We start from the raw sequence: 12655 nt of genomic DNA, 5'->3' as shown, positions 1-12655 counted from the left end.
AGTCACTGATACACTGGTCATTAAGAATTTAAGAATCAACTGTGTACAAGACTAGTGGGGGAGGGATATACTGGAGTATTTTGATGTCCTGATATTTGAGAACATAATGAACATCTTTGAAAATGAAAGTAGTCACTAGCACTTATGTTTTAACATAACGTACCTTGAGTATTTTGTAGGCACTACTCATAGAAGTGACTTTGTGGTTCGCATGTGATCCGCCAAGCTTACAGAGGTGACACACGGGCCTCTTACACACCTCGCAGTACATGGTCACTTTTTCCATTTCATGCTCAGGACACATCAAAACCTGGTGGCATTTTGTAGGGGGGAGTGGGAACATTGGGGTTAGAGGGAAAGGGGGAAGAGAAGAATCGGGGTAGGTGAGAATGAAGGAGTGGAGTTGTAGGGTGATGGGAAAGTAGGGGAAGGAATAAAGAGACATTAAAACGATTGGCATTCCAAAATCATGTTGCACATTTCACACCGCGCCAACACGCACAGAAATTTTCATCAATTTCTTTACCAAACTGTTCAAAGAGCGAGATCCCCTAGAAATGTATACAAGCCCCTTAGGCTTGTATTCACTGGAGTTTACAAGGATGAGAGGGGATCTTATTATAGAAACATATAAAATTATAAAAGGACTGGACAAGCTAGATGCAGGAAAAATGTTCCCAATGTTGGGCGACTCCAGAACCAGGGGCCACAGTCTTAGAATAAAGGGGAGGCCATTTAAAACTGAGGTGAGAAAAAACTTTTTCACCCAGAGAGTTATGAATTTGTGGAATTCTCTGCCACAGAGGGCAGTGGAAGCCAAATCACTGGATGGATTTAAGAGAGAGTTAGATAGAGATCTAGGGGCTAGTGGAATCAAGGGATATGGGGAGAAGGCAGGCATTGATTATTGATTGTGGATGATCAGCCATGATCACAATGAATGGCGGTGCTGGCTCGAAGGGCTGAATGGCCTCCTCCTGCACCTATTTTCTATGTTTCTATGTTTCTAAGTGGTAACATTCAGAAATTTGTTGTTGTTCAGTATACTACAACAATTCCCTTCCTCCATCATAAATATCTAAGCAGGAACATTTGGACCTCAGTGCACCCGCCGTTGACAAATATGGCTTAAGTAAGTACATCATTATAAGCGAGTTCGGTATCTCGACTGAGCATGCTCCGGTCATAGGTCGCAGGGGCAAAACATTCTCGGCAGCTGATCTACTGCATATATACAGACCGGCGTTTCAACCGTACCTTCCAGTTTTGCTTTGTAGAGGTAAGATAATACTACTTTTAAAAATATTAATTAGGTGTATTTATGGTTAATTTGTACTCCAGTAGACACAAAATGCTGGAGTAACTTAGCGGGACAGGCAGCATCTCCGGAGAGAAGGAATGGCCAACGTTTCAGGTCGAGACCCTACAGGAAGGGTCTCGACCTGAAATGTCAGCCATTCCTTCTCTCCAGAGATGCTGCCTTTCCCGCTGAGTTACTCCAGCATTTTGTGTCTATCTTTGATCTAAACTAGCATCTACAGCTCCTTCTTACACGTTAAAAAAATCCCCACGCTTGGTGAATCATTACAGGTTACAGAGCTCCCTCCTACCCCAGGCAATGTCATTTGTGCCGCCTCCCAGAGCAGACACGGGCGCTGCACAAACTCACCCTCATTCCACACAAACCTCGCTCCTCTTCAGCTCTACGCCGCTCCCGGGGATAGCGGTGCCAGCAGAGGCTGTGTGCCAGTGTTGGCTCCCTGCAGCCAGTTGTCTGGGTCCTACTCCCTCGATCTCCCACTAGGTTAATTCCCGGAATGGCGGGACTGTCGTATGTTGAAAGGCTGGAGCAATTAGGCTTGTATACACTGGAATTTAGAAGGATGAGGGGGGATCTTATTGAAACATATAAGATAATTAGGGGATTGGACACATTAGAGGCAGGAAACATGTTCCCAATGTTGGGGGAGTCCAGAACAAGGGGCCACAGTTTAAGAATAAGGGGTAGGCCATTTAGAACGGAGATGAGGAAGAACTTTTTCAGTCAGAGAGTGGTGAAGGTGTGGAATTCTCTGCCTCAGAAGGCAGTGGAGGCCAGTTCGTTGGATGCTTTCAAGAGAGAGCTGGATAGAGCTCTTAAGGATAGCGGAGTGAGGGGGTATGGGGAGAAGGCAGGAACGGGGTACTGATTGAGAGTGATCAGCCATGATCGCATTGAATGGCGGTGCTGGCTCGAAGGGCTGAATGGCCTACTCCTGCACCTATTGTCTATTGTCTATTGATCACACCTCCACTGCTCGTTTCCGATTGCAAAACCTGTAATCTGATGGAGTGGCACCCAACAGGCTCAATCCTCACAGCCAGCGCTGCTGTGAGAGTGGTCCCCGGGACAGGCGGGCATATACCTGTTGGGTGCCGCTCCGTCAGGTGACAGGTTTTGCAATCGGAAACGCGCAGTACGCGAGGGAGTAGGACCCAGACAACTAGCTGCAGGGAGCCAACACTGGCAAACAGCCTCTGCTGGCACCGCCATCCCCGGGAGCGGCGTAGAGCTGATGAGGAGCGAGGTTTGTGTGGAATGAGGGTGAGTTTGTGCAGCGCCCATGTCTGCTCTGAGAGGCGGCACACATGACATTGCCTGGGGTGGGAGGGAGCTCCGTAACCCGCATTGAAGCACTAAGCGTGGGGATTTTTTCATGTGTAGGAAGGAGCTGTAAACGTTGGTTTGCACCGAAGATAGACACAAAATGCTGGAGTAACTCAGCGGGACAGGCAGCATCTCTGGAGAGAAGGAATGGCTGATGTTTCAGGTCGAGACCCTTCCTGTAGGGTCTCGACCTGAAACGTCAGCAATTCCTTCTCTCCAGAGATGCTGCCTGTCCTGGTAAGTTACTCCAGCATTTAGTGTCTACCGGAGTACAAATTAACCATAAATACACCTGTTTAATATTTTTTAAAGCAGTATTTTCTTACCTCAACAAAGCAAAACTGGAAGATACGGATGATTGCAGGTCTGTATACACGCAGCAGATCAGCCGGCGAGAATGTTTTGCCCCTGCAACCTATGATGCTCAGTCGAGATACTAATCTCGCTTATTGATAGCACATCCTGATGAAGAATAGCCTAACCAGCTACAACACCAGCCCATTGCAACCTACAGTGGGCTTCCAATTACTACCTTGTAGATAACTAAAATAGGTATGAAAGGAAAGGCCTTAAACCCATACAGCATTAGGTTTCTTCCACTGAATAGCCCTGTACTCCAGGCCTGCAGACTTAATAAATCTACACCTGTGAAAAAATCCTTATGCAGCCTGCTTTTTATTGTTGAGCTCATTGTCGTTTTTTGAAGTTTGGTATTTAAGAACAATGGTCAATAGTCACTCCCCCTCTATCTTTCTAGCCTCTTCTAACATTCTCTGTCTCATTTGGTCTTTCTTATACTAATTTCCCCTTTATTCCTTGATCTTATTCATTATTGCATTTCCCTTTAGTACTCTCGCGTCTTTCCCTTTCCATTTGTTATTCCCTTTGCTTCTGTTTTCATTCAAATAAATAACTTTCTTTCATGTTCCCCACTCTATTTCCTTCCTTCCATCTTTTCCTCTTGCATTCCTTTCTCATTGAGTATTTCCCGTGTTTTTATTCCTGCTTCTTTTTCCTCCTTCTTTATACTTCATATTTACTGGTTATGAGCATTAGTTTCAAAGCCTGGAGACCAGGCTAGAGATGCCAAAGACGTACAGGTTTGTAGGTTAATTGGCTTTGGTAAAATTGTAAATTGTCCCTAGTGTGTGTAAGATAGTGTATGTGTGTGGGGATCATTGGTCGGTGTGGACTCAGTGGGCCGAAGGGCCTGCTTCCGCGCTATATCTCTAAACTAAACTAAACCAGATATTCAACTTGTATTCTAAGGAAAAGGAAAACATGAAAAATGTTTCCAAATAAAAGTAGCAAGTATTTTCAACAAGGGGGTCTTTTTTAATTTGTCACTTCATCCATTCCACGAGATATGCTCACAATCTTAAGAGAATGTGCAGCTGCTAAGTATGAGCATGGGTAAAATGACTGCATCATCTGTCACATTTACATCAGCACATATGATAATCATGCCATAAGTTGTATTTTATTTCTAAGGCAGAATGTGACTTTGTCTGATGGAAACGCTGGAGTCTATATATTGATAAGCACTCAACCTAGTCTTGTGATATGTACAATTAATGATTGGACTGTTCAAATGGGGTTGTTAAAGTTAGGAAGTTGATGAAACTAACAACATAAAAGCAACATATATATTTGAAGCCAATTTCCTCGGAATACTTAGATTACTTCCATTTACTGATTCCCATTAGTATCCTCAAGGGAAATGCTAACCTTTTGGCTGATCCCTTCATATGTGGCAGAGTGAATAAGTAAGAAAATTAATTCAACCATGCAACCAACTCAAATGGGGGTTTCCATTTCATCTTAATTATGAAAACACAATTCTGCTAATTTAATAAATACAAAACATATTTTGCATAATGTGACTAGATCTTAAGTATTCCAATACATATAATAGGTAGAGTGCATCTTCACTCAAATGTTACCCTGATGTATAAGTTAGACAAGCAGATATTGTGCACTAGTAATTCAATCTCATTCTTTGGTTTAGCTGACTCTGAGCTATTGAGCGCCCATCAAATTAATTATTAATTGAGTGCTAATGTATTTTATAATCATTTTTGCATGTATATGTTAGAAGTGATGAGACCGTATATTTACACCTTCACAGGAAATCTCTGGGAAGAGAAAGTATTCTGAAAACAATATATTTTTAATCATATTGCCTCCCATTTAAAAGAAGTCTGATGATACAAATGAAAATGCCTATCTGGTTTCATTAAAGAAGCAGTAAAACGAGCTCCGTACCTTGGGTCTGAAGTTGGTGGTTGGTCCGCCATACTCATGTTGAGCCTTTGGAGTCCCCCAGGGATGGTGAAGTTTGAAGCACTCATTACAGTAGCTAGCTTTGCAGTCCATACAACTCTTTGTAGCTTCGCTGGGCGGTGACTTGCAGAGGTTGCACATGATGGCCACCGCAGCTCGGGCGGCCTGCCTGTATCTCTCGACAATCGCTTCCAAAGTGAAGTTCCGGAACAGACCACTGATGCCTCGTTCTCCGAGATCTATGTCACGTTTACAGCTAGGACAAGGGAAGGTGGTGACTCCTTGACTGTGGATAGTTCGTTTCCAGCCTGGATGGGCAGCAGATCCTTTTTAGTCAACCAATACATGAAAGAATAGTGGGAAAGACAGAGAGAGGACAGACAAGGGAAAGTAGAAAAAGAAAATTGAAAGAGTAGTAGTTATATAGTTTATTGGAATGGTAGAGTAATACAATATAGAAGAAACTTATTTGGATGTTCCATTGAAGAGCAATCCCAAATGTTCTAGGGGCCGGAGAACCTAGGGTGATGGAGGAACTGAAGGAAATCCACATTAGGCAGGAAATGGTTTTGGGTAGACTGATGGGACTGAAGGCTGATAAATCCCCAGGGCCTGATGGTCTGCATCCCAGGGTACTTAAGGAGGTGGCTCTAGAAATAGTGGAAGCATTGGAGATCATTTTTCAATGTTCTATAGATTCAGGATCAGTTCCTGTGGATTGGAGGATAGCAAATGTTATCCCACTTTTTAAGAAAGGAGGGAGAGAGAAAACGGGTAATTATAGACCAGTTAGTCTGACATCAGTGGTGGGGAAGATGCTGGAGTCAATTATAAAAGACGAAATTGCTGAGCATTTGGATAGCAGTAACAGGATCATTCCGAGTCAGCATGGATTTACGAAGGGGAAATCATGCTTGACAAATCTACTGGGATTTTTTGAGGATGTAACTAGGAAAATTGACAGGGGAGAGTCAGTGGATGTTGTGTACCTCGACTTTCAGAAAGCCTTCGACAAGGTCCCACATTGGAGATTAGTGGGCAAAATTAGGGCACATGGTATTGGGGGTAGGGTACTGACATGGATAGAAAATTGGTTGACAGACAGAAAGCAAAGAGTGGGGATAAATGGGTCCCTTTCGGAATGGCAGGCAGTGACCAGTGGTGTACCGCAAGGTACGGTGCTGGGACCCCAGCTATTTACGATATACATTAATGACTTAGACGAAGGGATTAAAAGTACCATTAGCAAATTTGCAGATGATACTAAGCTGGGGGGTAGTGTGAATTGTGAGGAAGATGCAATAAGGCTGCAGGGTGACTTGGACAGGTTGTGTGAGTGGGCGGATACATGGCAGATGCAGTTTAATGTAGATAAGTGTGAGGTTATTCACTTTGGAAGTAAGAATAGAAAGGCAGATTATTATCTGAATGTTATCAAGTTAGGAGGAGGGGGAGTTCAACGAGATCTGGGTGTCCTAGTGCATCAGTCAATGAAAGGAAGCATGCAGGTACAGCAGGCAGTGAAGAAAGCCAATGGAATGTTGGCCTTCATAACAAGAGGAGTTGAGTATGGGAGCAAAGAGGTACTTCTACAGTTGTACCGGGCCCTGGTGAGACCGCACCTGGAGTACTGTGTGCAGTTTTGGTCTCCAAATTTGAGGAAGGATATTCTTGCTATGGAGGGCGCGCAGCGTAGGTTCACTAGGTTAATTCCCGGAATGGCGGGACTGTCGTATGTTGAAAGGCTGGAGCGATTGGGCTTGTATACACTGGAATTTAGAAGGATGAGGGGGGATCTTATTGAAACATATAAGATAATTAGGGGATTGGACACATTAGAGGCAGGAAACATGTTCCCAATGTTGGGGGAGTCCAGAACAAGGGGCCACAGTTTAAGAATAAGGGGTAGGCCATTTAGAACAGAGATGAGGAAGAACTTTTTCAGTCAGAGAGTGATGAAGGTGTGGAATTCTCTGCCTCAGAAGGCAGTGGAGGCCAGTTCGTTGGATGCTTTCAAGAGAGAGCTGGATAGAGCTCTTAAGGATAGCGGAGTGAGGGGGTATGGGGAGAAGGCAGGAACGGGGTACTGATTGAGAGTGATCAGCCATGATCGCATTGAATGGCGGTGCTGGCTCGAAGGGCTGAATGGCCTACTCCTGCACCTATTGTCTATTGTCTATTGTCTATCTCGGTTGTACCATTTCCAATTAATTTACTTAACCCTGCAATCAATTCTCTTTCAATTATTTATCCAATTTCCTTTAGTAGACCGCTCTTGATCTGCATCTAGCACTCTGACAGATGTGGATTCAAATCATAATCGTTGCTGTAAAAAATATTTTTCCTGTGCCAGTTGAACTGTTGCCCCAAATATTGATCCTTCAGCTATTTATCTTCTTTTTTTTCTATATAAATTCTGCATAATTATAAACATCTTTGTGCATTTTGATCTTGGCTTTCTCCAAATCTAATCTCAGCATCTCCAAGTGGCAAAATAACTATAATATCTCACATGTACACTAATTCTAATAACTCCCTTCAATACATCACCAAAGTCTCTGCATCCTCCTACAAGTAAACTGCACAGAAATTGACAAAATACTCAGTTTGAATTGAACCAGCATTTTATACATTTAGCACGGGTTCGTGGCTTTTGTACTCATATTTCAAATAAAATAATTTTAATAAAGCCAAATGCTGCATTAATTACTCAAGGAATTGTGTAAACCACTTCACTCTCAGTGTTCTTGTATCCCAGTTAAAATAGTTCCCCATTTAACTTGTAACTCTAAATATGGTCATAGCATTAAAAGTATTAGTGTACCCATTAACCATGCAATGTAAACTTATTTCTAATGGTAATACAAATTCCATCTCATCAAGAAATAAAAGGGGTTTATATGGGTCACCGAAGATAAACATTTACCTTCGATCTAAATGCGCACATGGAATACCAGCTGCACATTGTTTCCACTTTCAAAACATAATTGTGCTGAAGTCAACAGAACTAAATGTTTGAAACAGGTAAAATGTAGTTTTACTCTATCATGTGTGCATTTAATGCAAGTGACCCAGGAACAATTTCCACCACCATTGGGAAATGATGGAAATCATCATCAAGGAATTGCTGGAAGTTTTGTTATACAAAATGTGGAGATGGTAAATTATTTAAATTTTGGCAATTTTCTAATTTCCCAGTTAATTATGTTATTTATTATTATAGATGCTGAACCTTGCATTTGGCTCCATTTTGGGAAGTGTTGCCACACGTTAAGTCTAGGCCAATAACTGGAATGGTGCAAGCTGAGAGGAAGAAACTGAATTTTTGAGACAAATTCACCTAATCTGTTCATTTAGAAAACTTTAAATAAGTCTAGAAGTACAATAGACAGACAACCCTAAAGCTAACTTGTTCATTTGTCTTGAACCATTAACGATGTAGCCACATTTACACAAGATATTATCCAGGAGGAGTTACACTGCAATCTGAAGCTTTGGAATGAGTCTATGTGGCATGAAGATTGTTGTGGAATGTTTATAATTATTTATAATTTAAAGGCCTTTAATATCATAAAATACACTGGACGATAGAGGTCATTTTGATTTTGTTTTTCTTATTTACTCCTTCGTCTTACGTACCTTCAGCATTACGCCTACATGCCCCCCCCCCCCCCCCCCAACCCACAACCCCCCCGTATTTCCTGTGCATTGAAGGTTTTCTCCCTTTACCACTTTACCAGTTCTGAATGTGCACAATTCAAGAGGTTATGGCGGTCTGGTCCTGTTCCAAACAGCCACTTTACAACTGTGACCCAAGACAGTTGGGATAACATGTTGTAAACATATATCAAAAAAAAATATGCAGCCAGGATAGAAAATGCTTCCAGCTTTGAAGACATCTGTGCTCAAATTTCATAGGTCTGATCTTGATGCCTGGAATTTATTCAAGACCATTAATTTTATCCCAGCGGTCACTAGCATGGCATACAAGCCCTTCTTTAGTTACGATGATCCTTATATGGTGCATATCTGGGGAAAAAATGGATATCATATCGGACAGGAAGCTTGTTCTTCCCCATTTATTATTATTCCCCATCCTAGTTCATGGCAAAATGGCCAAAATTAGTCAACTCAACACTTACAGCTAGTTGATTAGAAACTCTGCTTCTCTTTCGTCATTATCACATTTGTTGACAGATTAACCAGTGAACAAGTGGCACATTATCTACTTAACCAATGAAGGAGATTGTAGGGGAATTAGATGAGTTGCATCCCATAATGCTTAGATTCTTATTTTTTCTTTAAAAGAAAAAAAAGTAATTATAGAAACTAGCATTTATCTACTGTCTATCCCATGCTGATAATAAAATGCTTTAACTGAAATTAGACACTTCAAGGTTTAATTTTTATTGTAAGGTAGGTATACCTTTAATAGTTAGATTATCCAAAATTACTCACTAGGAATCAGAAATCATTTCAAATAACTGAAAATATCTAACTATCTGGATTTTTTTAAATTCAATTTTTCCTGAAAATAAAGTAAGTTGAATGTAATTTTATTATTAATTTTATTAATTTTTTTCAAAGATAGCGTGTAGGTACACTTTCCGTATTTTTGCTTTGGGATAGAAGTTAGTCAAGGTTGAAAATGGTTAAATTCTGCACAAAAAAACATGTTCCATTCACCTTTAAATCTGTAATATCTCTATTGGTATTTAGCAGTGTTAATATGTATCTTAATCTGAAAGACCATCGGTGGAAAGGGGGCAAAGGACATGGAGTTCAACAAACAAAAGTGAAATGGAATGAAATGTATTACATGTCAAACTGTAATCAAACTGTAATCAAACTGTAATCAACATGTCATAAATTTAGAGGCTATAGCAGCATAAAACATTATTGCTTTTTATTTCACAATATTTAATGACTTGCTGATTCAAATACTTTAAACTGGCCTGTACTGACAAGTTAGCAAATTAAATTTGAACTATTTGCTTTAATAAAAATAGGTTTATATCTGCCATTTGATTCCCAGGCATCCAAGAAGGTACCAGAAAATGCATTAGCACAAACTTGTTGAATTTAGTTACAATTCCTGAGGCAAAGGAACATTGATGAGCAAGAAAGCCTGATTGGCGTGCCTGAATTATTTAAAGAACACTAGCTATGATCCGAACAGCTGCTGGCCTTAACTTTAAATAGGACTGCCATTGAGTTCCTACTGTAAGCCACAGACGAGAATTGATAAAACTCTACATCCAACACAAAAAGCAATTGAATCCATGTTAACAGATAAACATAAACTATCCAAGTTAAAACACAGAGAAATCGTAATTCTGATCATAAATAGGATGAACTGGCAGAGTATTGTATCAATTAAGGTTTTGGCCATTGATTATATTTAATCCTACATAAAACATTTTATTCCCACTCTCAAATTATATTGTGCTTCCCCTTCCCATGACAACTCTTCAGCCCTACAGATTTCTATCTCATTTAAAACATAATTTTTATCAATGTGAACATTTATACTGGCTTGAAATAATAGTTTCTTGCAACTTAAAATAGCAGACAAGGCAGCCAGAGTTTTAACTACCAATATGATTCACACCTTGTTTTCGCTGTCCCGGTACATACAAGTAACTCTGAGGGTAGAGAGAGCATCAACCCTTTGAAATGTCAAGCATTGTTGGGTATGTTTATAAACTAGATGCAATTAGATGTATTCTGAACAAACTGCTAGTACAAAGCAGATAATTTAAGGCAAATTTATAGCCAAGGATCGAGAATCACACAAGGGGCATTAATAATTGCTGATAGCATTTTAAAAAAGTAAGAAAAGTGAACAACGAGAATCAAGTTAAGTCATGCATGACTTTAAACCCAAATCTGTTTCGAGCATGCTTTTGGTGGTGAGGTGTGGGGTGGGAGAGGGACTGGTGTTGGTGATTCAGAAACACACCCAAGTGCTTCAGATTCTAGGTACATCAACTCACAGTCTAGTTTCAATGTTCCTGTTTGATTTCTTCTGTATTGGGGTGAAGGGATTATTGGAGACTCGCTGAAGAAGAGGAGACAATCTGGGGTAATTAGGTCATGACCTTTGTTTTGTTACCCAGATGAACCCTTCCGCCAATTCTGATGCCAAGTAAGTTGTTTACTTACTGGGGTGGACTACACAACAACTGCCAGTCTGCTCCAACCCACTAAATAATCTGTAGCATCTGTCCTGCATGTACTCTTGTTGAAGCATAGCTGAGGCTCCAATAACAGGGCAGGGCTTTAAATTGCCAACATTTCAGGAGATCTCACCAGTGCCTCTCTCAAAGTTACAATCAGAAATATGGGAATTAATTAATTGCCCAATGGTCCATTTGGCCTTCCTCAGGGGTTATGGGGAGAAAGCAGTAAAAGGGATAGATAGATCAGCCATGCTTGAATGGCAGAGTAGACTTGATGGGCCAAATGACCTAATTCTGCTCCTTTATGAACTTTTTTATTGCCCAGTTTCCCTCAGGAAGAGGGAGAACGTTAATCTGATAGGCAGAGTGGTGTGAAACATTTCCCTCAATGTTTCTTTCACGTAATCTAATATTGAATCTACATGCTTACTGTATAGGATAGCTACCTGATCACCTTAATCAATGCTGTTGCAGCTATCTAACACATTGCTTTACAGTATCAGAAAAAATGGCATAAAGCATAGTATTAGGAAGAAGGGGAATGTTGAACAATTGCAGTTTTCGGTTTTAATGTTCCCAAATTGAACATGAGAAAAAAACATGAATGAAAGAAGAAAATGTATTATAAGAGGGAGAGTTGGACAAGGAGTAATTGTAAATATGATGAATAATAAACGCAGCAAGATCAAACTGTTGACATTTCTTTATATGTTAATACCATCTTGGATGGGACATTTTGATCATCATGAATGAGTTGGGACAAAGAGCCTGTTTCCATGCTGTATGAATTTATGACTCCACAACTCTGATTGTTTATGACTCCCATGAATTAAGATGGAGAAACTACTTGCTCTGAATATCTGTTCAATTTATCATACTCTTGTGTTTGACATGCCTGAATATGTTAGCTACTCATTCAACTTTTAGAGAAAAATGTGATTAGTCATTTATAGGATAGTCATTTATTGGTTTATTATTATCAAGTTTACCAAGATACAGTGAAAAAAATGTGTCTTGCTATCTAGTCAAATCATACAATGCATGAGTGCAATCAAGCCATACACAGGTAGTGCAAAGTGTTACAGCGTTATAGTGTTGCAGGTACAGAGAAAGTAAAGAAAAAAATAAAGTGCAAGGGCCAAAATAAGGTTGGTTGGGGAGATTGGGACCACACCATTAGCTTATGAGAGGACTGTTCGGTAGATTGATAACAGGAGAGAGGAAGCTGCTCTGAATGTGGTGGGACATGCTTTTAAGCTTTTGCATCTTTGTCCAGTAGGAGAGGGGTAAAGGGAAAATGACCGGAGTGTAAATTCTTGATTGTATTTCCCGAAGCAGCATGGTGCAGATGGAGTCGATGGGGGGTGGGGGTTATTGGGGAGGCTGATGGGGGGTGGGGGTTATTGGGGAGGCTGATGGGGGGTGGGGGTTATTGGGGAGGCTGATGGGGGGTGGGGGTTATTGGGGAGGCTGATTTGTGTGATTAGCTGGACTAAATCCACGACACTAGTAATTTATAGTATCATAACGTCTTTAACTATCT

General features: G+C 40.7%; 1 protein-coding gene across 3 annotated transcripts in view; it reads right to left on the bottom strand.

Annotated features, from left to right (window-relative positions):
- trim36 (tripartite motif containing 36) overlaps positions 1-12655 on the bottom strand; it is a 98284-nt gene that overhangs the window by 63552 nt on the left and 22077 nt on the right. For 2 of the 3 annotated variants that reach the window (XM_078396327.1, XM_078396328.1), the window contains 2 exons: positions 4913-5256; positions 164-310 (listed from right to left, as the gene is read on the bottom strand). In XM_078396327.1, the coding sequence (XP_078252453.1) occupies positions 164-310; positions 4913-5256 (491 nt within the window). The remainder of the gene's footprint in view (positions 1-163; positions 311-4912; positions 5257-12655) is intronic. The other variant, XM_078396329.1, reaches the window with a different exon arrangement.

Source organism: Rhinoraja longicauda, chromosome 3 (genome assembly GCF_053455715.1).
Source record: "Rhinoraja longicauda isolate Sanriku21f chromosome 3, sRhiLon1.1, whole genome shotgun sequence".
Lineage (NCBI taxonomy): Eukaryota > Metazoa > Chordata > Chondrichthyes > Rajiformes > Arhynchobatidae > Rhinoraja > Rhinoraja longicauda.
Note: the sequence above shows the minus strand (reverse complement) of the source record. Positions and strands in the feature narration are given on the sequence as shown.